The sequence below is a fragment of the Penicillium samsonianum genome (genome assembly GCF_028829775.1).
Source record: "Penicillium samsonianum strain IBT 33392 chromosome Unknown utg000003l_segment0_segment0, whole genome shotgun sequence".
NCBI lineage: Eukaryota > Fungi > Ascomycota > Eurotiomycetes > Eurotiales > Aspergillaceae > Penicillium > Penicillium samsonianum.
This window is the reverse complement of record NW_026643261.1, coordinates 6425241-6450358: the sequence shown is the minus strand read 5'-3', so window position 1 is coordinate 6450358 and position 25118 is coordinate 6425241. Positions and strand designations below refer to the sequence as shown.

The following is a 25118-nucleotide window of genomic DNA, read 5'->3' as shown; positions in this document are numbered from 1 at the left end:
ATGTGACTTACATATCAGCTTGGCTTGGGGAAATGCTATCTGCTTCTCTGAAGCACAATCGGAGCCATGTCGGGTAAAGACAATCCCGAGGATCCCCATGTTGGAACACATGGGAGGTCCGAGGTTCACCAAGATACAGATCAGAATGCAGACGAACTCCTTGCCGGTCACATTCAATGCTCCGTGTGTAGCAGTACTTTTCGACGACCGGAGCATCTGAAACGACATCTGCGGAGTCACACCAAGGAGAAGCCGTTTGAGTGTGCCCAGTGCGGCCGGCATTTTTCAAGAACGTATGCGATTGGGTTATAGCTATCCTTGCGCCAAATTACATGCTAATCAACCCCCAGTGATACCCTCCATCGACATGAATTGAGTCACCATGCACCAGGGACGGGAGGGAAAGATCGCACCCACCGGATTACCGTCAAAACATTCCGAGCATGCTTTAGTTGCGCAACGGCAAGAGTAAGATGTAGCGGCGGCACGCCATGTGGACGGTGCGACACTCGCTCGCTCGAATGCCAATACCCCACGCAAAGGCGGTCCAAAGCAAAAGACATGAGAGATTCAGGTCAAGAAGGCGATGCGCAGAATAACAACCTCAAACCCATGCACCAAGATTTGAATGACCTGGCTTCTAGACAGAGCCGGTTTTCTATACACCTGCAAAATGAGCCGGCATCATCCAAGACTTCGCTCAATGTATCATCTACGCCCGGCAGTGATCACACAAAACGAATACCACAGAATGCACACACCATTTCAGACGCCTCAAATTCTCGTTTCTATCTCCCAAATGAGATACAAGGGCCGTCTGATACACTGCCACTAGGGGTTTACCCTAGGGGTATCAACCAGACATATGACAACTTGAGCTCCGACGTCCCCAAAGCATTCTCGGTTAATTCATCCAACAATTTAGACTCTGAAATGAGGGATATCCAGCCGGGAATGAACCCAGCAGGTGACATTGAAATGACCATGGCAAACAATCCGGAGGTACCGCTAGAGTTTGATCACACGTTCTTTGACCAGTCCATGCTTTCCACCATCAACTGGCTCCCTAGCGAGTTGCTTCCTGGTGATCCTAATGGCCACGCACACTCTACCGGTGTTTCCTCGCAATACAACCAATCTCTCAGCCCAAGTGCCTACTTATCTCGGACACCGTGGCAACCACCGGTTATCAGCCCTGGGAAAATCAATTTTTTGCAGTCAGAGCGAGTCTCTCAGACACCCTCTGTGCATGTTTCTTTAAAAAACAACATGGAAAGCCCCAATCAGTATTCCCACGGTATTAGCGAGGCTTCTCCTCATACCGAATCAGCGGGTTCTGCCAAGGGATCCGCGGACTACTATGTAGATGGTGCGCCATCCAGACTCCCGAAGTACGGAAAGAAACACACGCCTTGGTCCAGCGAATCTGTAGGGCCGGTCGATATTGGCAAGCAGCTGCTCATCGAAGATGGCGAGCACCGGTTCAACTTCCCTATCATTTCCGAACTGCGAACAGATCAGATATCGGAAGATATAACCCGGTTCACACAACGGATTGAAACCTCCACCTACGATGGGATTTATCGGCACTTTGTTCAACTATGCTGCAATGAAACTCCGTTTTTTGAGGTGTTCGAATCGGAGAGGTTTCCCACTGCGGACGAATGCAACCAGTTCATCATCTTCTTTTTCGATTCATTTCAGGCCGTTTATCCGATATTACATCTTTCTAAATTTGACCCGAATACAAGCCATTGGCTCTTGACTTTGTCGATAATAGCACTCGGCTGCCACGTGTCCCACGTTTCCGAGATGGAGCAGTGTACAACTGCTCTCCACGAGCTGATTCGGCGGGGTATTTATCTTGAGGTGAGAGATGTCTTCTCATCCCATCCATTCATTTCAAACTAATTGTTTTGCACTACCAGAAAGAAAAGAGTCGCCCTGGTCAAGCTTCTCTTGAGGTATTGCAAGCTATGTTGTTCAATTGCATTGGGCTTCTTCATAGTAGGAGTGAGCGAGAAAAGGTGTTGGCATTGAGCACCTTTGGTGACTTGGTGGCACTCATGAAATCTTCCCGGTTATTGACACCGATGCGAACAAAATTCAATGAGGCGTCACAAGATGCAGCGTGGGCATCTTGGATTCAAGATGAGGTCAGGAGACGCACCGGCTATTGTATATGGGTAAGCTTTGTTGGAAAATGCAGCCTTTACTTTTACTGACGATGATAGCTTGTGGATTGTACTCTTGCATATTACTTTGATGATCGACCGTTTCTCTCCCTAGATGACGGACAAGCTGCATTGCCCGCGCATGAGAAGCTATGGCAAGCATCCTCCGCAGAGTCATGGAAGCCACTGTGGGCGAAGTCATTTGGTAACTCATATTCAGACCCAAAAACAGACCAATCTCTAACTTCTACAGCCAATGAATCCTTATACGATGCGGTTCACATCCTCTACATTGAGAAGAGAGTAGTACCCGGGATAGGAGAATTCAGTCACATTCTACTTATCCACGCTCTCTACCATCGAATGTGGGAAGTAGGAGACTACTTCCGCCGCCCACTATCCTTCTGGAACCCTACAGCGAAAAAGCAATCATGCGAGACCGCCATTCCCACAGGCTCAGTCTGGCTCCCCGGAATCCCCTCGTACTCGAAATGGCGCAACAGCGCATGCGACTGCCTCGACATCCTCCACTGGACCGCCAACAGCACCGTAGCCAAAGCCGCAGGCCTCGAGCACCCAACCATCCTCCACCTCCACACCGCCCGGCTAATCCTCCTCGCTCCATTCCGCGAAATGCGCTCCCTCGCAACCTCCTTAGCAACGGAAAAACAGCGCTGGAGCAAACGACACCAGTCCCTCGAGTGGCAGTACATCTGGCGCTGGATGAAACACGACCAATACAAAGCCCGCCTTTCAATCATCCACGCTGGCGTCACTCTCTGGCATATCCGTCGCTACTCGACGAACGCTTTCCACGAGCCTGTCGCGGCGTTCATTGCTGTGCTGACGCTGTGGGCGTATGGCTCGTGCCACCCGCATACGTCCCATGAGTCCAGTCCGCGTGCAGAGCCGCTCCACGAACCGAGTTTTATTCATCTTGACCGGCCGTGCGATGATGAGCTTGTGCAACTTTTTGTGAGGGAGGGTCATGCTATGAGAGGGAATATTACTGGTGTTGGTGATATCTGTGGGGCTGAGGGTCCGGAAAGGGTGCTGCGGGTCGGATGTGAGGTTCTTTCGGGCCTGACGGCGTGGAGTGGTTCGAAGAAGTTCGTGGCTATCTTAACGCGGCTTGCGGATTTGAGCTCGTACCATTCCTCTTGGGAACAGAATCGCCGGCATGACGCTGAGCATGTCTGATTTTTACCGAGGTCTACAGAAAATAAACAGCTTTCTTATTCTGTACACTAGACTTTTTGTTGGTCTCTTCGTCCATTTTATATTTGACTGTTCTAGCTTGAAGGGTACCGGCTGTCTCGGTGAGTGGTACGTATGGATGAAGACGGGGAACGTAGACGTTCTGGGAATTGAGGAGGCGCAGGTCCGAAAGGTAGAAGGTACATACAAATACTTCGGGGTGGAGGTCTGCTCTATTGTAGGTGTGTTTTGTTTATTTACAGTGTATCAGGGTTTGAGCTGGAGAATCAAAACGAATAGTTACAGGAAAAAAGATTTCTCTATCTAATTATGTTTACTTCAGGCACAAGACACACTCCAAATTGACAGCTAACATCCTGGGTAATCCGATCTGACAGCGCCTTCACTTCGTCACCATCAGCCTCTCCAAAATTGACTATAACAAGAGCGTGTTTGTGATAGACTCCAACCCGTCCTATCCGCCTACCCTTCCAGCCACAGTTCTCGATGAGCCACGCTGCTGGAATGGAGCTAAGCCCATTTGCCTTGGGGAATACAGGAAGTGCGGGATATTTGCTCTTGATAGACTTGCAAGTAAAAGCATCGACAGTAAGATTTTGGAAAAAGCTTCCCGCATTACCCAACTCTCTTGGATCGGGCAGTTTGCGTCTGCGAAGTAGACAAACTGCCTCACTGACTGACGATATGGTAGGTATGAGGGTGCCTTGCTCGTTCAGAACTTGTTGGATCGAGCCGTATGTGGTTTTTAATCGATGGTGGGGAGCATTGGTAAGTTTTATAGTTACAGTAGAAACCAATACATCCTTCAGACGCTTGAAAATGCTGTCTCGATACCGAAATTGACATTCGGCCCTCGTCACAGTACATGTCTTGCCGTCCGCCAGGTCAACAATTTCCACGCTTTCGAGAACATCACTGAGTTCCACCCCATAAGCCCCGATATTTTGAATGGGAGCCGCGCCCACAGTGCCGGGGATAAGGGATAGGTTCTCGATACCACCAAAGTTGTGGGCGAGACAATAGTCAACTAACGAGCTCCATGTGACGCCTCCGCCGACCTTGAGCGACGTATACATATCGTCTCGAGATATAGCTTCGATTCCAATAATCTCGTTCTTCAGAACAATGCCGTCATAGAATTTCTCGGTAAAAAGTAAATTACTTCCACCTCCCAGGATCATATGGCGATGGCTTTGGAACAAGGGTGACTCCACGAGCTCGTTGAGACTGGTGTTCTGGATACGGACTACATAGCGTGCAGTCACTTGAATCTTGAAAGTGTTGTAGGTTTGCAGGCTGACATTTTCCTCCCAGTGAAAGCTTGACATATCTGGGATCGCGGTGTTTCGGTATTTCAATGAGTGTTGCAGATATTGGGTAATCGATAAAAGCAAGCGGAGGGTTGATATAGGTGGGCCTCTCACTTTATTAAATGTAAAATGGCATATAAAAGTGAGTGATGACCTAGAGAGGAAGAAATTAATCTAGTAAGTAAAGAAGAAGTGGATTACCTCTTCCACCATAGAGGCAGCTCTCCAGGGCTCTTCACCGAGTAGTCGAAACTAGGGGATATTATTAATAGTGGGGATGGAAGTGCGGCCCCGAGGGACCTCCGATTCCTATAATTCTTAAATATATTGTAGCGAAATGAGAGGTTTAGAATGGTTGAAGTTTTGCATTAGGCCCAGTGCGGCCTAACTCCTGCTAGGGGTCGCCCCGTGCGTTGGGGCCGACCTCGAGAGTCACTTCCACACCAGTCACGCGAGCCATACAACTATGTTATCTATGTAGATACATATGTAGCTATGTAGCTATGACAAGATCGCCAATCATAATTCGCTATAGAGCGCCATGGCCTGCTATGTAACTTCAAGGCCCACTGTGGCACATCGGACTGAGCTGAGATTGAAGCTTAGCGCCCTGTAGAGATCTGAACGGGCCGATCCGATTTTGCAATTCCATTGTGCGATAAATATTCTCTTTATGTAAAATACCAGGGCAGCAACGTCCAGACCATACCACCTGCGATGCCAAATATTATAGCCATCGAAGGCGGCCACGACGTTGCAGGAGATATACACGTCTCTGGCTCAAAAAACGCCGGGCTAGCCCTCATGGCCGCATCTCTACTGGCGTCCGGGCAAAGCACACTTCAGGTGATCCCACCCGTGTCTGATATTGGCAGCATGGGTCGGATTTGTCAATATTTGGGCGCAAATATCACACGCAGTTCTGATTCTTTGCGGATTGATACGACAAATCTAGGCAGTCAGGATGTCCCAGACCGGCTCACGCGATCATTACGAGCTTCAATTTTGACACTGGGTCCCCTCGTTGCGCGTTTCGGGTTTGCAAACCTATATCTCCCGGGAGGGTGTCCAATCGGAACGCGGCCAATCGAGGAACATCTGAAAGGATTGGAGAAAATGGGAGCGCTTATCAAAGTCACGGAGAGGTCCGTTGAGGCTTATGCTCCTTCTGGATTACATGGGGCCACCATTCAGATGCAGACCCCATCCGTGACAGGAACCATGAACACGATGATGGCAGCATGTCTCGCGTCCGGGGTCACGTATATCTACAGTCCAGCCCGTGAACCCGAGGTGACAGATCTGGCCAAGTGTCTCATCAGCATGGGCGCGACGATACAAGAAGGAGTGGGAGCCGATCCTATCACTATTTTCGGCTGTGATAAACCCCTCCTCCCCTATCAATACAAAGTCATGGAAGACCGAATTGAGGCAGGAACATTTCTGATTCTCGGAGCAATGGCTGGAAATCCTCTCGCAGTGCATGGCTGTAATTCTAAATACCAGACCGCATTGATAGAAAAGCTGCGTGAAATCGGTGCTCAGATCGACATCAAGAAAAACTCGATAATTATCAACAAGGCTATATGTCCCGTGGCCGTGGACATCCAGACTGGCCCATATCCCGCCTACCCGACAGACCTTCAACCACAACTCATGGCACTACTCTCAATAGCGCAGGGCACGTCCCGGATCACTGAGACGGTCTTCGAGGAGCGCTTTAACCAGTCTGCTGGACTAATTGCCATGGGAGCGGAAATATGCGTTGACGGGAAAGACGCTGTGATATCAGGTGTGAGAGAGCTATCCGGGAGCATGGTAGCTGCTACGGATTTACGGGCCGGTGCTAGTCTAATTATTGCTGCCATTGCTGCCAAGGGGATCACTGTTATTTCAGACACTCAGCATATTGATCGGGGGTATTATGGGCTACAGAGAAAATTGGAGAAGATCGGTGTGAGTGTGAAACGGTCTAATGGTTTTGTTGAAGGGCTGAGAAAGTAGAGACGCGGATGGCTGTTTCTGCTCTCTGCTCAAGGGCGCAGCATCGTGAACGATGCAGTTTAGGATAGGTCTTTTTGCATCGTTGTCAGAGGGTTTAGTGGTAGCTTCTCAGAGCCGAGTCGCAACGCATTCTTTAACTTGTGTGTGTGATATTATCAAGGCTCGGAAATATTTTGCAAAGATGACGTTCCCAAATTTCAATTGCGATCTGACTCCCGCACTTTATACACTTCCTCTGTCATGGTTGGTGACAATATTTCCAAACGGGATGTTGTTATTGACAAGGACAATGCGCGGTTTTCAATAATCAATCGCCTTCTCTCTGAAACTGCAAAATAAGGTGCAGCTCGTGCGAAACGAGCTTATAGGGACCGGAGCAGCCCCAATTTGAGGGCTGGAAGGGGAATATCATTGAGCAATCGATCCAACCAACCTAGCAGCTCGCGAATACCAACGGCAAGAATGCGACTGACGCAGCTATTATCGTAGACGCGATATATCTTCTATACTCTAGCCGGTATGATGGGTTCTGTCTTACCTCAAGCGACAATAGCGGAGCTTCTGATCTTCAAGATCCTTACCGCCGAACACCAATGAGTTGCGCGATCTATAACGGGTATCATGAAATTGAACAAATCTTGGTGGGTGGGAATTTGGGTATAAGTTTGGCGCAAGGCATAGACTAACATGTAATGTAAATTTGTCTACAAAACTACCTGGGCAGTCTTCTTCACCAAAGCCTAGTCTCGTATAGTTCGTATAGTTCCAGGAAATGGGTGGACCCATCTCTTATCTTATCAGCAGTGCAGCCTAAAAACATCTGGGGTAGTGCAACTTCCAACTTCCTTCTCTTAACTTTTCCAAACATGGATTCCGACGAGATCTCAGGGCAGGATCTGCCGAAGCCAGAGATAGAAGAAGATCTGGACGAAAAGTGAGTTCATAACTAACTCGTGACACTAAGGCTGGGTAGATCACTGATAGCGGTTCGCAGATACCCCAACAGACCTCACAACCGGGCTCCGACATTGCCGTTCCACAATCTGTACCTCGACCTATTCAATCCACTGAGTGAGCTCAAGAAGAAGCCTTCAGGGCCTGCTCCAGCTCGCCGAAAAGCTGGTCCCCATGGCAAAGGTGCTACGAGTCTTAACCCGTTCGAGCGCCGGCGCGATGTGATTGAGCGCTTCATTTCACGGTGGCGCAAGGATGTCGGAGACGACATTTACCCCGCCCTTCGACTGATTCTTCCTGACAAAGACCGCGATCGACCTATGTACGGGATCAAGGAGAAGGTTATCGGGAAGATGCTTGTCAAGATCATGAAGATCAACAAGGAATCAGAAGATGGATACAATCTTCTGAATTGGAAGCTTCCCGGTCAGGGTGCTACAACACGAATGGCGGGTGACTTTGCTGGACGATGCTTTGACGTTCTCTCGAAGCGGCCTATGCGGACCGAGCCAGGTGACATGACGATCGATGAGGTCAATGAGAAGCTGGATAAGCTATCTGCTGCGCCAAAGGAGGATGAACAACTGCCAATCTTGACGGAGTTCTATCGGCGGATGAACCCCGAAGAGCTTCTGTGGCTCATCCGCATTATACTGCGGCAGATGAAGGTTGGTGCTACCGAGCGAACACTCTTTGACGTTTGGCATCCCGATGCCGAGAATCTGTACAGCATCTCTAGTAGTCTGCGACGTGTATGCTGGGAACTGCATGATCCCAATATCCGGCTAGAGGGAGAGGAGCGTGGTATCGCGTTGATGCAATGCTTCCAGCCTCAGTTGGCCCAATTCCAGATGCATTCATTCGACAAAATCATTGCTCGTATGAAGCCAACAGAAGATGACAACGTGTTTTGGATTGAGGAGAAAATGGATGGTGAGCGTATGCAACTCCACATGGCGCCTGACGATTCAACGAACGGCGGTCGGAAATTTGGCTTCTGGTCGCGCAAAGCAAAAGAATATACTTATCTATATGGGAATGGCATTTATGACGAGAACGGTGCTCTCACAAGACATTTAAAAGACGCCTTCGTGGATGGAGTACAGAGCATTATCCTCGACGGCGAAATGATCACCTGGGATCCTGAACAAGATGCCATGGTTCCCTTTGGCACGCTCAAAACCGCGGCGCTGGCGGAACAACGCAATCCTTTCTCAAATGGTCCGCGACCGTTGTTCCGCGTGTTCGATATCTTACATCTCAATGGACGTGATCTAACAAAGTATACCCTTCGTGATCGTCGCAATGCCCTGGAGAAAACTGTCCGACCTGTCCATCGCCGATTTGAAATTCACCCTTACGAGGAAGCCACTACCACCACAGAAGTTGAAACGGCTCTGCGGAAGGTCGTCGCTGAGGCGTCAGAAGGTCTTGTGTTGAAGAACCCGCGCTCTCCATATCGACTGAACGAACGCCACGACGATTGGATGAAAGTCAAACCAGACTATATGACCGAATTTGGAGAGTCCCTCGACGTTGTTGTGATTGGCGGATACTATGGCTCGGGTCATCGAGGAGGTGCGCTGTCCAGTTTTCTCTGCGGACTACGAGTCGACGACAGCACACAGGCAGCAGAGAAATGCTGGTCCTTTTGCAAGGTCGGTGGCGGGTTTACTGCAGCTGACTACCAGGAGGTGCGCCATCATACAGATGGCAAGTGGAAGGTGTGGGATGCGAAAAAGCCACCGATCACCCTTATCGAACTGGCGGGTGGAGACGCCCAGCATGAACGTCCAGATATGTGGATCAGACCGTCAGACTCAATTGTTTTGTGTGTGAAAGCTGCATCTGTCGCAATCAGTGATCAATTCCGCATGGGATTGACATTACGCTTTCCTCGCTTCAAGAAATTGCGCAAGGACAAGGACTGGAAAAGCGCGCTTTCAGTTCAGGAGTTCCTTGACCTAAAGTCCAATGCAGAGCAAGAACATCGGGAGAAAGAGTTCTCTGTTGATAACTCTCGAAAGAAGCGAGTGAAGAGGGCTACTAAGAAACCGCTCACGGTTGCTGGGTACGACGATAATGTCGATGTCCAGTATCTTGGGCCTTCTGGGCATATCTTCGATGAGCTTAACTTCTGTATGTGGTTTGATCATGTTCCCTTCCTATCGTACATTATACTAATATAACGACCTTCTAGTCATAATGACCGAGTCGAGCGTCCCAGAAAAGAAAACAAAAATTCAACTGGAACAGCTCGTGAAGGCTAATGGTGGCAAGATCTATCAAACCAAGACAGCTGTGGTAGACACGCTCTGTGTTGCCGAGCGGAGTGAGCTTGATTCTACACATAGAATAAGCCTAAGCTAATGTTTCGGCAGGAACGGTCAAAGTAGCTTCATTACAAAAGAGTGGGGATCAAAACATCATTCGACCATCTTGGCTTATCGACTGCGTCAAGCAGAATGAAATAGATGCAGGCCTGCCGGATCTTCTTCTCCCGTTCGAGCCAAGGTATGTTTTGACAGCCAAAGGAGACACAAATACACGGTGCTAATATCTATCTATTTCTATAGACACATGTTTTTCATGACAGAGGATAAAGAGGAAGAAGTCGCAGCAAATGTCGACAAATTTATGGACAGCTATTCCCGTGATACAAGTGTCGATGAGCTCAAGGATGTATGACACCCCAGAGAAATAACGAGAAACAACCAAGGCTTTGGCTAACAAGTATTCGATCCTGCAGATATTCAAGCAAATGGAGCAAAACCAAGAGCAACCCGACCATGCCCCGGACCCAGAAACCATTCAGAGAGTCGAGACTCGCATCCAGGAAAAAGTAAACGCCGGCTACACAGTACCCTGTGGATGGCTCTTCCGTGGCTTGAAGTTTTACTTCCACTCGAACGAGGATCAGTCGGACGAATCAGCCTCCCGAGAAATGAGAAAGGAGGACCAACGCCTCCACTTCGCTCGCAACACAGCCCGGTTCGCCGGGGCCGAGAGCGCCAGCTCGTTGAAGAGCTCAGGCACCACGCATGTGATAGTCGACCCGGAGACCTTGTCTTCGGCGGACACATCATCTCTCCGGAAGTCTCTGGCTGAGAAGCCGGGTGCGAAAATGCCGCATCTTGTTAGCGTGGGCTGGCTGGAAGAATGCTGGAAGAATGGCACTTTGCTGGACGAAGAGAGTAAGTTGTAACATCCTTGTTGTATTTTTTGGCCTTTTTGGGCGTTCTAACACATGTTATGGTGGCAGGATTCCCGGTTCCGAGATGAATCGTGTGAGCTGAATTCAATGCATTATGAATTATGCATTTCTTTCACTTTCCAATTTGCTCTTTTGATCGTCGGACATGTCCATGTCTATGCAAAGTGAGCCAGTCAAAATCAGCCACAGAGTACAATAAGTCACATTCTGTGGATCATCTGACTTCGTTTGAGCGAGCCAGCGAGGCTATAACGGATTTCATAAATACTGGCGTAGCCGAAATGACCTAGCCCGTAGGCCAATAAACCATTCTCTGACTAGACATGCCGTATCCTTTGAACCTGTGGCTATTATGATGGTCAGAGAGCCCAATAAACACCAATATAAAACGTCCGAGGTTCATCGGGCCACGCCGGGTGATCTCATGTCATGGGATGCAAGATGATATCACAATACAGGATGTTTAAAGTTAATATAAGATTTCTTAAACAAGAGTCTACTATGTACGGAGGAAGTATAGCCACTCGAATAGGCTCTCTCCAGTATCATCTCTAACGTTCTCGGGTGCTCTCTCAAGACAGCCTTCTTGGTGTATTTTTGATCTTCTAGCCGGAAAGACGAACAATAACTACACGGAGCAAGCACGGCCCAGGAAGCACGGCCTAGGCCGTAAAAAAGCAAGACTATGGATGCCCATTGGCGCCATTGCGAAAATGAAATAATCAATTGCAGTAATACTCTCGCTGAGGTACTGCTTCGTTATCTGTTCACCAAAGAGGGATAGAAATGGCGCGAGATCGGTTGCGAGATTGTTCGAAAAGTCATCCCAGCCATCTGCGCGAACAAGTGGAAGGGCGACGAGGATTGCGAATGAAACATATGCGGGCATCTCAGTAAATGCGCGCGACGAGGATTGCAAAAAGAGATGTGCGCGCCTCTCAGAAGTGCGCGACAACGTCTTAGACAGATTGACACCGCCAAGCTATTAAATATTAAGGGCTCATTCAGCCATGTCTTAATAAGACATGGGGCTGAAAACTGCGGTGCTGGGTGCTGGGTGCTGCCAAGAATATCTAGTGCGTATTGAATTTCCAAAGAGCGCCTAACGATGCATTTCTATTCGCCGTACGCTTTTTGATGCCATACTTCTGGGCATTTTTCGAGTTCCAGCATCTGCATACTGGTACATGTTGATATCTGACGTGTCCGCGATATGCACCTGGACACAGCCCAGTATGATACGGATTGTTCTAGCTAATGCGCGTTAGCTTAGACCAGGGAGTCAGGAAGCGTTAAGAAAAGGCTGTGGCTGACAGCATGAATGCGGTAATGAGCACGGCCATGAGTACAACAATCTACAAAGTAAACACCTGGCCAACAATGAAGGTATTCACTGTTCGTGCTATCTAGTACAGAGTAACCTTGGAAGCCCCTGCCCGTACCAAGGTAGATTGTCACTTGGACACGTGGGAAGCGACGCCTTGCCAGATTGTCGAGGCCCACTACAGTCATGTTTGACTACTTTGCAGCCATGATGCTTACATAGTACTCTACACGATCCATGGATACAGGGAGTCATGTAACTTGAGTGTAAAATACTGTATAGATCCTCTACAGGAATATTAATATTCCGAATCTAATCCTAATATGGTATAGTATAACTTGGCATTAGGGTTCCAGAAGCAATCGACGTGGCGAGACGTAATGCACGTAGTCCTTTTAAGATACATAGACTTTCCCATATAGTATGATGTGTGATGTGGTGTGGGTTACAAGGCAAAAAAGCTTAATGGGTTTCAAGATTTGATTTGATTTGGATAGATATCTTAGGTAGTGATCGGAAGATCGATCGGAAAAAAAGAGAGAAAAAGCAGCCATAAGAAAAGCATAGCACTGTCGAGGTAGAGATGGGGGTATGTAACAAAAGAGAGAAAATATCTGCGCCGAGCAAGACACCGTCCTAATCCAACGCCGCGCTTGCAGAGGATAACCGAAGATAAAGGGAAAAGAAAGCAAAAGATTTATGTACTGAAGTGTAGTGACCAAAAAGGGAGATGTATCGTGCCACATCTTGCGCTCTGCGCTAAGAACGGGCATCTATCAAAACCTTTATTTCACTGGGCTGAGACACCCACCCACCGGGACGGAACGGTGTTGTTGTCATCTCCGTCCTCGTATTGTCCCGACAAGTGGGAATTTGTCTTGCGTGCTGGCAGCCAGATGCGAGCACGGGCGGGGATATCGTCGCGGAGTTTGCCGCTGCGGCGCATGTTCATTTCAAGAACCACCACCCGCAAGAAATCGCAGTTCTCACGAATTTCGCGTTGGCGTGACATGGATGGAATTTCCGGGTCGAAAGTGACAAATTTCTGATCCTTACTTGCGATGTGGAAATGGCTTCGCCGATTGCCACGGCCACCGGCTCGACGATATGTCTGCATTTGAATCGAGACGGGGCACGTGCTGGAGGTCTGTGGCTTGTCGTGAGGATGGTCATGATAGACATACATCTCTGCCGGTGACATCGGGGTTGGGTTCATCGGAGAAGGATTCAAGTAGCGTCGTAGTGCTGGAGAAGGTGTTTCTTGCATCGGCAAAGGACGGCGATCATCGGTCATCTCTGGGGTGATGGTGAAAAGAGACCGGGTGAGGAAGTCCTCTGGTTGAACGGAGGGTGTGGCAAATGTCGAGACCGACTGCGCGGCGGATTTGATGGCCCGTAAAGATGCCGTAAGGTTCGACTTGAAAGTAGATCCGAGGCGTCCGAATGATGCAGATCGCTTTGCGGGTACTGTGTCGGGTGTGGCAGGTTCATTGTCGTTCTTAATTTCGATGAATGTGAATTCATCGAGTTCGGTTACAAGCAGAGGATGGTCCAAGGCACACTCCTCGCAATGCGAATACCGAGGCTGTCGTCTCTCCGGTGGACTTCTATGGCTGGGAGGGCTTGGTGGCGAGAGAAGACTGGACGGCGATGCTAGGCCATGGTCTAATGACGGCATCGAATCGCTTGATGTTGACCTGACTGACAGTGGTGATTCGTGCTCAGAATCGTTGCAAGGCAGGAGTTTCTCATTGTCTTCATTGGGCGGGCTGAGAAGGATGTCAAGAGGGGAGTAGGCGGTCCCATCCAAGAAATTATCTTCTTTCGATTTGATGTCTTCCTGCAGCATGCGCCTAAAGTCCTCTGCATGGTTTCCACGTGGTAGTTTCCGAGGTTTGCGGGTGGTCCAGTTTCGTCGCGGGACGGGGATGGCCGTTGCATCTAACATCGAGGTAAATGACGTAGGTTTGGGGCGGTCGTTGGACGAGCTGGAAGAGGAGCGATGAGAGGATTCCGAGGTTTTAGATAAGGCACGTGAACGAATATCTCGACGTGCTGGCAGAGTCCGGGAGCCACGCTTTGGAGGAATTACCACTGGGATGGTGTTGATCGATCCGCGGGTCTCGGTCTTGAGGTCGGGGAGATGAAGGTCAGAATAATCCGACGGCGTGAATGGCTGCATTCCATGAGACTGAAAGGGTCTCTGCGGCGGTGCCGAGCTAAATAGAAATGCTCTTGGGACCATCATGTTGACTGTTGTTTCATCACACGACCACAGTTGCTATCGAGGCCTTAGCCAGTTGAAGCGCTCTGGTCAAGTTTCTGAACGAGATACATGGATGAAGGAGAAAACTGTGGGAAGTGAGAAGCTCCCAAGAAGTCAGGCGAGAGAGGACCAGCAGCCAATCCGAAGGTGTATGTGTTGGCCGAAAGATATGTCGGGGAAGCGGATAGGGCCGTGAGACAAGGGTATGCAGGCACACACACGCGAGCCGATAAGGTAATAGAGAAGGCGATGAGGTGAGAGATTTGGGAGGAGGATGGATATGAGGTAGAATATTGAAGCAGGAAGGAGGATAATAGAAAGGGATAGAGAAGATAGAGAAGAGATGTAGGAGTCAATTTAGATAGAGAGAGAGAGAGATAATATGGGGGGAGAAAGTGATCTCAGATAGATAAGCCGTATTGGGCAGGTAAACCCAGGTAAATATCACGGGAGATGCAGGACAGTAATTTATTTTACGGTGTGATTGATTGGTTGTGGGAACAATGCCGGCATCCGGATTGTGTCCGGCGATTGAAACAGTATTTCAGTACTTTTAATACAATTCCTATTACTCATGGAACATTCCGCCGGTGGAGTCCGGAAGGGAAATAATTTTTTATAGTTATTTTTATATTTTCACATTTTATTATTTGATTATTTGATTACTTTCATATTTTTTATTGTGACATGTAGATATGACTACTTACAATATGTACTCTACAACGTATGATTAGCTCAATATAGTAAGACATACATATGCAGTATATAAGATGTATATGAAAACGAATCACATCTCAACCTTTCAGATCACTGTTGAATAAGATGTGTGGGCCCTTTAAGGTTGCTTTTAGTGCGGTGCGGGCAGATGCACACCGTTCTCCAGAATCAAGACCAAAAAAAGGTCAATTTTTATCATCTTGACTAGTCTTGATTTGTTTATATCTGACGGAAAAAGCAACCTTGCCCAGGTGGAATGATAAATGTGCATAGTTATGTATTTCGTGTCACTTTGATAGATCGACAGGAGCTCCGAGGCTCCCTCCGGTTGCCTCATACATATTTAAGGGGGAACAACATTAAAAGGGAGCGGGTGGCTGCAGTGTCCCAAAACGTCAAGTCGAAGAGACCCCGACGTGGCTAGTGGAGCGCCTTAAGCGAAAGTAATTGCGGTGAAGCCCCTATTTTCTTCCCTATTTTCTTCCCTATTTTCCTCCCTATAACTATTGGTGGCTTTTAATTATGGCTGTTAATTATTATTATATTTCGATCCGTCGCACTTTCATGGTATTATTGCTTCCGAAGCATCCGTAAACATTACATATGTACCTATCTAAATATTCGATGTCAACATTTGAAGTGAACACTGTTACATACAAAATAGGTCTTAGAAATCAAAACAAAAAGGGACCCACCTACATTGTTACCTGAACATCCTTATTTGGGAGTCTCATAGATATGAAATACAAACACACATCAAAATGTCCACAATGTCCAAAAAAAACCAAAGTTGAGACGTGGCTGGTGGAGCGCCTTTAGCGAGGGTAATTGCGGTGAACCCTTATACGATGTATACAGTTGGTTTTTTCTGTCTTTTTGTGAGGTTAGGCAGTCATACATGGTTTTATTGTGATTGGCTTTATCTATTGGCTTTATCTATTCGGTACCTATGTTTTGCTTGCGGCCACTTTACATATGTAACCTCAATCAGTCTATGTAACCCACCAAGGGTTTCATGAATCCTTCAGCAGGGGGAATCGGGAACATGTATCGGAGATAATATCCTGAAAATCACTCGGCACAGGTCCAAGTAATATTCCATTTTCCACAACAATTATATCTATATAATCATATGGAATAGGCCTATGATAAACAAACCTATATACATCTGTACTTATGATGTTTATGTCTGTAGATGCCTAGACCTCGCCACGTGAAGACATTAGTCAGCCGCTTATCGAAAAAGGACATCCCGCACCTGCACAGCCATCCAGAGGCCGGCGATAACCACATCTTGAGTCGTCGCTGTCCAGGTGCTTGCATCCAATCATTTCAAGAGCATCGCCAATCCCTAATCTCACCCATATTTTGCACTGAGCTTGTCCCCGCCTCCACTGCGGGTCATTGCAATCGTGGGGTACGGAGTACATGATTCCTACAACAATTGCCACCAGGCCTGTGTAGATCTTCAAGCGTAGCTGGTGCGTTGATATTTTCTTGTTGTAAGGCGCAATCTCCGATCTTAGCGCCTGACTAGACGGACTGGATCGCCACGGATGGACCGGTAGACTAACATGCCAACATAGCCACCGTGTGCACCCTCGATCTAGGCACCATGTTCTACTAACGAGCTTTGTACTCTAAAAGATGGGCATCCCTTGTCGAGGTTTGGACCAGTCACCGGCAAACACGACATTAGGCATGCGAAGAGGCCCCGCGGAGAAACCACCATACTCATTTCTTGAATCGCACCTATCAAACTATCTGAAATCATGAGTTCCGAACGTGCCCAACCATCCAAAAGGCGATGTGTCAGCACAGCCTGTGTCGCCTGCCGCAAAAGGAAGTCAAAGGTTGGACTTTCATATTCTGATATCGAGATATCACATTACTAATATCTGCGTGTAGTGTGATGGAAACCTGCCCAGCTGTGCAGCTTGTTCCTCAGTATATCATACACCTTGTATGTATCTCTTTTACAAAGAGCAATACCAGCATTGCTAACCCTTCATAGGTGTATATGATCCAAACTCGGATCACCGCCGCAAAGGTGTTTATAAGAAAGACACTGATACATTGCGGACCCGAAACACCACCCTACAGACTTTGATACAGGCAATATTGAACTACGAGGAAGCAGATGCTTTCGATCTAGTACGTCAGATTCGCTCTTGCGATGATCTCGAGGATGTAGCGGCTTCCGTGATCGCCCAGGAGAAGGGGCTCATGTCTACGGACCAAGCAGCAAGGGAGTCAGCCAGCAATGAGAATATTGCCGGGATAGATCAATTCGAGTCAGAGCTGGCTGGCAAGATGAGTGAGCTCATGCTTGACGGTTCTCGCAAATTTATTGGAGGTACCTCGAACCTCATCTTCTTGCCACCAGGCTCCGAGCTGCATGAATCTGCTTCGATTCAAAACAACGTCGCCCTCGATGCCGATAATCAGACACACGCCGTGAGTCGGTGGACCGAAGTCACAGACGACGACTCACTAATCAGCCATCTGATGACCATGTACTTTACATGGCACTATCCGTTCTTCACTACCTTATCCAAGAATATGTTCTATCGGGATTACATCCGCGGAGTTTCCAGTTCATATTGCTCCGCACTACTCGTCAATTCCATCCTAGCTCTGGGCTGTCATTTCAGCTCATGGCAAGGTGCTTTTGAGGATCCCCAGAATCTTGCAACAGCGGGAAATCATTTCTTCAAAGAGGCGAAGCGACTCGTATTGGAAAATGACGAACATGAGAATGCGAAGCTCTGCACTGTCCAGGCATTCGCACTTATGTCTGTCCGGGAGGCAGGATGTGGCCGTGAAGGAAAAGGCTGGGTCTATAGTGGTCTCAGTTTCCGCATGGCTTTTGATCTAGGGTTAAATCTCGATTCGGCAAATCTTGGGGCGCATAGCCTTAGCGACGAAGAGATTGATGCTCGGCGGGTCACCTTCTGGGGTTGCTATCTCATTGACAAGTCAGTCTTCATTGTTTTGATTATCTCTAATGCCTCTCTAACACTCCACAGATGCTGGTCAAATTACCTCGGTCGTCAACCCCAGTTGACCTCGACCAATGCTAATGTGCCCAAGTTTGATGTGTTGCCACAAGAAGAAGCAGAGTTATGGTCGCCCTACACTGATTCTGGAGTTGGTCACGAGCACACGCAACCATCGCGAACCAGGGCTGTCGCGCTGCAAATATCCAAGCTGTGTGAGATCAGCAGCGATGTACTTGTGTTCTTCTACCATCCAACCGAACTCGAAAGTTCCCAGCCCAAACAGTCGGAACTGAAGAAACTGAGCGATGTTCACACCCGGCTCGAGGCGTGGAAAAACAATCTGCCTAGGGAACTAGTGGCAAAAGAAGGACAGCTACCACAAGTGCTTGTCATGCAGTAAGTTGACATATTCGCACACGTTGTTGCCCCAGCTAACTCTTGCGTCAGTATGCTATATCAGCTTCAGATAATTCACTTATACCGACCATTCCTGAAGTATACCAAGACCAATACGCCACTTCCTTCCCATGTCTCACCTCGCAAGATATGCACACAGGCCGCCGCGACGGTTTCCAAGTTGCTGCGCATATACAAACGAGGATACGGACTGAAGCAGATTTGCAACATTGCCGTCTATATTGCCCACACTGCATGCACCGTCCATCTTCTCAACCTCCCCGACAAAAATGCCCAGAGGGACGTGATACATGGCCTCAAGAATCTCGAAGAAATGGCAGAAGGCTGGCTCTGTGCTCGACGTACCCTCCGTATTCTCGACATATCCGCAAACAAGTGGCAAGTAGAGTTACCACCCGAAGCAATCTCCATCTTTGAACGAACACATAACAAATGGGGGTCCTGGGGCTCTTGGGACCAAGCGACTTCCCCCTCAACATCCGACGATTATCCCATCGCACCCGTGTTACAACCCCCCACAACTCCAAGTCGATTTTCACCATCTGGGCTCCCATTCCCACATTCTCACACCGAACCCATACCCATGGTTGACACGCCGATGGGCCCTCAATACGGGCCCATCGCCGCCGTCCCAATATCGTTCCCCCCATGCAAGGAATGCGTCCACCTCAAGCCCAACGGCCCGAATTTGCCCCTCCCGAACCAACATATCTCCGGCCCCAAATGGCCTACCAGTTCACTCCCCTCCAAGGATCCGTTCCAGCCCCCTCTTCTCCCCATCCAAACAAGTGGTACGATGGCTCTGGGGCTCATATCTCACCCCAAAATGCAACGCCAACATCGGTTGCATCACCCGTATCTGGGTATGACGGCACAGAAAACCTGGTCGAAGAGAGCCAGGACTGGTGGTCGAGAAATGCCAATGCGTATGGCATCGGCATGGATGGTTGGAGTGGTACTTGGAATACTACTCCTCAAAACCAGCCTTCTATCATTCAATACCAGGACCGTAATCTCATGTCTGTCGCTCAGCCTCCTAGTACTGGTGATGAGCAGCCTCAAGCTCCAGGGCGAATGTCGACAGTTGGGTCGTCCTTGGATCCCGATGATACTACTGGGTATGGGGATAGATGGAAATAATGCATGGACTTTGTGATTTTTGACTTATAGGAACATATCTCGTTCGACTTTTGATACCACTTTAGGGGGGGTTTTGTCTTTTCCCGGCGTTTATGGATATGCCATCTACAATTTTGTTTCTGTTTCAAAATCTTATGATCACTTTAGAGGCAAGGACATTTAGAAGTGCAAGTATCAAAAAATTTGTCATAGATGATCATTAGTTCTCAAAAACCAACACCAAGGCGCAAAATGCTACTTCCAAGAGATCCATATAAAAAGAAAAGAAAAATGTGCATGGGATGGTATCACTAGGCATGGTTGTTAGTAAAATGATATCAGTCAAGACAACAGAAAAAAAGAACAGCTTACCAAGAAATAATCAGCGACAGGCTTCTTTGCAGGCATGCCCCTCGTGTCCTGCGCTGCAGCCTCAAAGACACGATATCTCCTTCCAGGACTGACAACTCTATTATCTGTAACGATGCCGTTGCTCCGACCATATTCACCGTTACTGCGAGCGACAGTGCCACCGCCACTGGAGTCTTCACCCAGCTCAAGGATAGCGGCAACATTGCCACAGCGGTAGCAGTAGTTTGGAGCAGACCAGACAGTGACGATACCGCCATCAAACATCTCCTTGTATCCCTCCATAACAAGCTGGTGGGCACGCGCGACAAGAGACAAGCCGTTGAGATGGTTGAACTGTTTGACGATATCGCCGCCGAAGAGGAACCCAGCCCCACGAGGACTCAATCCCCAACCTTCGATCTCATCCGGATCTGACCAGAGCAGATCGCACATGGCACCTTCGTGTGGCACCTCTTGCTTGCGGTCAATCAGCCGGATTTTATCGACGGAGTCAATGAGCGGTGACAATCCACCGTGTACACAAAGGACCGCACCAGTCCGGCTAGTCGTTGCGCTGCCGTTGCCATCGCCGCTCGCGCCTGTCCCTGGTGCACCCGATCGTGTGGGCGCGGCAGCCTGGCCTGGGGCGGCGGAGATGTCTCGTGGCGGTGAGATATTTCTGGAATCTGTGGATGCATCGGAAGACGAACGCTGTCGTGCACGGTACGTACTCATCGTCACTTCGCCTCTGGAATTTAGTACTTCTGTTTCCAGCTCGCTGTCATCGATCGGCATGCTTGATTGTGCTGTGTTGGAGGTGGGTTCTAGCTCTGAGCTCGCGCCGAGCACGATCGCGCCCAGGGCCAGGTAGTCGAATACTTCGCAGCAATACCGCCATACGTTGGCGCTGCCGTATTTGCGAATGCATTCGTCGTAAAAACCATATACTGTTGTGATTTGGCGTGATTCGTGGTTGCCCCGGATCAGGGTGATGCGATCGGGGTATCGGACTTTCAAACAAAGGAGGAGAAGGAAGGATTCAAGAGAGTAGAAGCCACGGTCGACGAAATCGCCCATGAAAAGATAGTTGGTATCTGGAACATCACCGCCGACGCGGAATAGTTCCATCAAATCGTGGAATTGGCCGTGGATATCGCCGCAGATGGTCACGGGAGCGTCAACGGACACGACATTGCCTTCTTCGATCAGGAGCTCACGCGCCTTGTAGCACAGTTCGCGCACTTGGCTTTCGGGTATCAGGCGACAGGCCCGCAGCTGCTCGATCGCCCTAATAGACACAAGACATTAGTTTGACGGTGAACGATGGGGGTCTGGAGACTTGAGGGGTTGGTGCCTTACCGGTCTAGGTCGCTCATCTTGTCGAAAGAGGGAGGGGGAAGGAAAGGGGGGGACTGTATCGAAATCGAGAAATCCCCAAAGAGAAATCAGATGGCTCAGTTCTCCGAAACAGCCAATCTCATCTTCGCGAAGCTATGATGCGCGACGCAGAGACTTGAGAGAAGCGGAACATCCAATCACGCGGGAGCCAGATAAGATTAGATGCACCCAAAGCCTTTGCTGTCGTCTTCTCTCCGCACGATTTCCTTTGAATCTCCCTTTACATTTGCCATCGGAGGTTCAGAAGCCTGTCAGCTTGAACAATTCTCACTGAACATTCAATTGACCTCCTTGTGCCTGTTATTTCTTCCGTTCCTGTCCGACTACACCAGCCAGCCTAGTCCGAGCCCTCCGATGGCCTGAAAAATTCCAGAAAAAGTCGGCCACGCCCACCTCATCTCAATTGAACATCAATACTCGTTCTCTCTCACTTTGTATACAATGCCACCACACCTACACCCTCGGTCGCGGTCAACCACCGGCCTATTCGCCGGCACCCTCCTCGCATCTCTCCTAGTTGTCGGCATGCCACACGTCTTCCCTTGCCCAGCCCCACGACGCACCTTTGCCGATTCGGAGATGACCATGACAGCCGATGGACAACAAGTACCACGCATCCGACGCAGACGACGGAAGGATCTCGAAGTGGGCCCAGAGGGCAGTCAGCCGGGTCAGCCCACGCCAGTTGTTGTGGATGAGGAGGTCTCGACATTCCTTCAAATGGAGGCCGAAGCAGAGAAACTCTCACACATCAATCGAGAATGCCCCGTTCCCAAACCCAAGGGTGTCATAGGGGAATTGCTGGGCTTCCGCGATACCCAGGCGAATGCCCAACACCAGCCAACTGCCCTGTCAGAAGGAGACCAATAATGCGTGCATGTTGACACTCTCCGGATTTTTTTGCATTTTGTTTTCTCGGCTGTTTAATGATACCATGGATTTTGGCAATAAGGGTCGGGTGGACCGGTGGATGTTTAGAAGAATGACCATGCTCGAGGTCCCAATGCGAGCTAGACCTACAACATATGTATTCTCTATGTACACTGAGATGTATAAAATCAAATACCAATTATATTAAGACTAGAGATGGTCAAAAGTTATACAATTACCTCAATTAAAATGCTTACCTCCATCTTTAAATGCAATTGTAGACGCTTATCTAGTAAGGCGGAGCCAGCTCCGGCCACCTCGAATATTCCCCCCGTCAACCATCGAGTGTATCTCGCCATGGCATTGACAGCCAAGAGCTTCGTCTACGACGTGCTCACTAATCCGCAACATACAAGATGGATTGCACCTCTACTCATTCTAGGCGACGCGCTACTCTGCGCCCTCGTCATATGGAAGATCGCTTGTAAGACCGCGTCCAGGTGTCGCGTAATAAACCAGATCCAGCTAACCAAGCAACAACCACAGACACTGAGATTGACTGGTCGACGTATATGCAGCAAGTCTCTCTATATATCTCCGGCGAACGCGACTACCTCCTGATCAAAGGCTCAACCGGTCCCCTCGTCTACCCCGCCGCCCACGTATACATTTACACCTTCCTCTACCACCTCACGGATGAAGGCCGTGATATTCTCCTCGGGCAGGCGCTCTTTGCCGTGCTCTACCTGGCTACACTGGCTGTGGTAGTTGCCTGCTACAGACAAACGGGAGCTCCTCCTTATCTTTTCCCGCTCCTTGCTCTGTCCAAACGGCTGCATAGCATATTCGTCTTGCGCATGTTCAATGATGGCGTCGCGACTTTCGCCATGTGGCTTGCTATTTATCTGTGTGTGAGGCGCAATTGGACAGCGGGAATTGCAGTGTGGTCTTTTGGAGTTGCGATTAAAATGACACTTGTCCTGCTTGTGCCTGCTATTGCGGTCATCACTCTTCTCAGTTTGGGGTTGGCGCGAAGTATTTCGCTTGGAGCTATGGCTGTTCTTATCCAGGTGGGTTCTTAGCAAGTAACAATTGAGTTCTAAGGAGTCGGCTAACGCGAGAAACTACAGGTCCTACTTGCAGTTCCCTTTCTCCAGACTAATAGTACAGGCTACCTCTCTCGGGCCTTTGAGCTATCCCGCCAGTTCTTGTTCAAATGGACTGTGAACTGGCGGTTTGTAGGAGAAGAAACATTTCTCTCAAGGGAGTTCTCTGTGGGTCTGCTAGTGCTGCATATATCCTTGTTGGCTATTTTCTTCAGAAACTGGGTAACACCTTCAGGGTCGAACATCGTTTGCTTCCTTCAGGACACTATCCAGGGACGTCAAAAGACAGTTCCACTCTCAAAATCGTTCACTATGACCGTGATGTTGAGCTCACTGGCCATCGGCTTGCTATGCGCCAGATCCTTGCATTACCAGTTTTTCGCGTATCTCGCGTGGGCTACCCCATTTCTTCTCTGGCGCGCAGGTATCCACCCAGTTCTTATATACGCCATATGGGCGCTGCAAGAGTGGGCTTGGAACGTTTTCCCTAGCACAAACGCAAGCTCGGCGGTTGTGGTGTTGTCGCTCGCGGTCCAGGTATTTGGCGTGTTGTTCAATGGCTCGAGCGAGGTAGATAAGAAGACTGACAAGGGGAACAGCCGCGGCAAGGCAACTGTCCAAAAATGAGAGATACCCAGCAGCAATTCATACTGAGGCGTGCATATTTCGAGAATCATTGTTGATAGCCCAGAATCCCTGTGTACCGTAGCGGCTACCATTGAACAATCGCTTGGTGCCTTTGAAAGGCGATCATTCAGTCTGACTCGTCCGAAGAAGGCATTTGGCCCACACGAGACTCTTCTTCGTCGCCAGAGCTATCAGCCAATACAACGGGCTGTTTCACGAATTCCTTAGGCCTGTGGGAAAGCAATGCCAATTAGCGAACGAGCTCGTGGCTAATCTTAATCGAAAACACATACCAAAAGCGAGCCTTTCTCCAAGCCTTCTCGTCCCGGACGATATTGACAATTTCCCCTCCAATTTTATTGTCCCGCTCCTCCTGGCCCTTGGTATCGACCACGACGTACGAGCTGCGCTTGATCCAGATAGCTGAGCGGAATCGTGCAGGCAATTCGACGAGCATCTGCTTCTTGTCTGTCTGTTCGACCAAGTAGATGTTGTTTCCGGTGGCTTTGATTGCTCGCACGATCTGCTGGGTGTCGGATAGCTCGTCTGGAGGGGTCAAGGTTCCCTCTGCTGTAGCCAGCATCTTTCGGCGAGGTGGTCCCATTGTTGAAGATGCAATTTAAAATTATGGATATCACGAATGCAAAGACAGGTCAATTGCAAGAGAAAGTTGGGAAGGAAATTAGTTGTCCGGAAAATAATTTGATCTTATCGGCGGGGCGGGTTCCCAAGGTTCCCCTGCCCGCATTTACTCCAGTCCCCATATTGTATGGCATCAAATTATCATTTTGATGGCCGAAGAGGCTTCCAAGGTTATTTATTCAATATTCATTACTGATCAGATACTTACTGAATGCGGCAATATCCTTTACGAGGCTCATCTTCGGCCTACCAAGTCGTGGGTCCCCCAAGATAAACCAAAGCCCAGGCGCCCCTCAGACTATGAATTGAACAACTTTGGACTGGCCAAGAACTCAGGTCGAGTCTATGTGTCTCGTCAACTTCAGAAATGTCATGAATGACAGCGCTCGTGCCTTTAGTCCCTCC

At 49.0% G+C, this 25118-nt stretch overlaps 10 protein-coding genes across 10 annotated transcripts; 6 read left to right on the top strand and 4 right to left on the bottom strand.

The window, feature by feature from the left end:
• Window positions 1–66: 66 nt before the first annotated feature.
• Window positions 67–3374, top strand: N7471_006117 (uncharacterized protein; the record flags this gene model as incomplete). Its single annotated transcript, XM_057278836.1, has 5 exons — window positions 67–293; window positions 351–1869; window positions 1929–2186; window positions 2235–2379; window positions 2428–3374. 5 exons carry the CDS (start codon window positions 67–69, stop codon window positions 3372–3374), a joined length of 3096 nt encoding a protein of 1031 aa, XP_057138446.1.
• A 317-nt stretch (window positions 3375–3691) lies between these two features.
• Window positions 3692–4573, bottom strand: N7471_006116 (putative UDP-N-acetylmuramate dehydrogenase; the record flags this gene model as incomplete). The annotated part of the gene is made up of 1 exon (XM_057278835.1): window positions 3692–4573. One exon carries the CDS (start codon window positions 4571–4573, stop codon window positions 3692–3694), a length of 882 nt encoding a protein of 293 aa, XP_057138445.1.
• Window positions 4574–5419: 846 nt separating this feature from the next.
• On the top strand, window positions 5420–6706 carry udpA (UDP-N-acetylglucosamine 1-carboxyvinyltransferase family protein; the record flags this gene model as incomplete). The annotated part of the gene is made up of 1 exon (XM_057278834.1): window positions 5420–6706. One exon carries the CDS (start codon window positions 5420–5422, stop codon window positions 6704–6706), a length of 1287 nt encoding a protein of 428 aa, XP_057138444.1.
• An 866-nt stretch (window positions 6707–7572) lies between these two features.
• Window positions 7573–10942, top strand: N7471_006114 (DNA ligase (ATP) DNL4; the record flags this gene model as incomplete). Its single annotated transcript, XM_057278833.1, has 7 exons — window positions 7573–7640; window positions 7701–9799; window positions 9861–9992; window positions 10042–10174; window positions 10237–10342; window positions 10410–10854; window positions 10923–10942. 7 exons carry the CDS (start codon window positions 7573–7575, stop codon window positions 10940–10942), a joined length of 3003 nt encoding a protein of 1000 aa, XP_057138443.1.
• A 2046-nt stretch (window positions 10943–12988) lies between these two features.
• Window positions 12989–14446, bottom strand: N7471_006113 (uncharacterized protein; the record flags this gene model as incomplete). The annotated part of the gene is made up of 1 exon (XM_057278832.1): window positions 12989–14446. The coding sequence occupies one exon, from the start codon at window positions 14444–14446 to the stop codon at window positions 12989–12991; it is 1458 nt and encodes a 485-aa protein (XP_057138442.1).
• A 2507-nt stretch (window positions 14447–16953) lies between these two features.
• Window positions 16954–19740, top strand: N7471_006112 (putative C6 transcription factor (NirA); the record flags this gene model as incomplete). Its single annotated transcript, XM_057278831.1, has 6 exons — window positions 16954–17034; window positions 17090–17144; window positions 17196–18159; window positions 18211–18579; window positions 18631–19391; window positions 19478–19740. 6 exons carry the CDS (start codon window positions 16954–16956, stop codon window positions 19738–19740), a joined length of 2493 nt encoding a protein of 830 aa, XP_057138441.1.
• A 287-nt stretch (window positions 19741–20027) lies between these two features.
• Window positions 20028–21446, bottom strand: N7471_006111 (serine/threonine-protein phosphatase; the record flags this gene model as incomplete). The annotated part of the gene is made up of 3 exons (XM_057278830.1): window positions 20028–20030; window positions 20092–21358; window positions 21430–21446. The coding sequence occupies 3 exons, from the start codon at window positions 21444–21446 to the stop codon at window positions 20028–20030; spliced, it is 1287 nt and encodes a 428-aa protein (XP_057138440.1).
• A 463-nt stretch (window positions 21447–21909) lies between these two features.
• Window positions 21910–22338, top strand: N7471_006110 (uncharacterized protein; the record flags this gene model as incomplete). Its single annotated transcript, XM_057278829.1, has 1 exon — window positions 21910–22338. The coding sequence occupies one exon, from the start codon at window positions 21910–21912 to the stop codon at window positions 22336–22338; it is 429 nt and encodes a 142-aa protein (XP_057138439.1).
• Window positions 22339–22695: 357 nt separating this feature from the next.
• On the top strand, window positions 22696–24071 carry alg3 (dolichyl-P-Man:Man(5)GlcNAc(2)-PP-dolichol alpha-1,3-mannosyltransferase; the record flags this gene model as incomplete). Its single annotated transcript, XM_057278828.1, has 3 exons — window positions 22696–22822; window positions 22885–23408; window positions 23469–24071. 3 exons carry the CDS (start codon window positions 22696–22698, stop codon window positions 24069–24071), a joined length of 1254 nt encoding a protein of 417 aa, XP_057138438.1.
• Window positions 24072–24198: 127 nt separating this feature from the next.
• On the bottom strand, window positions 24199–24675 carry N7471_006108 (putative eukaryotic translation initiation factor eIF1a-like protein; the record flags this gene model as incomplete). The annotated part of the gene is made up of 2 exons (XM_057278827.1): window positions 24199–24301; window positions 24365–24675. The coding sequence occupies 2 exons, from the start codon at window positions 24673–24675 to the stop codon at window positions 24199–24201; spliced, it is 414 nt and encodes a 137-aa protein (XP_057138437.1).
• Window positions 24676–25118: the final 443 nt, after the last annotated feature.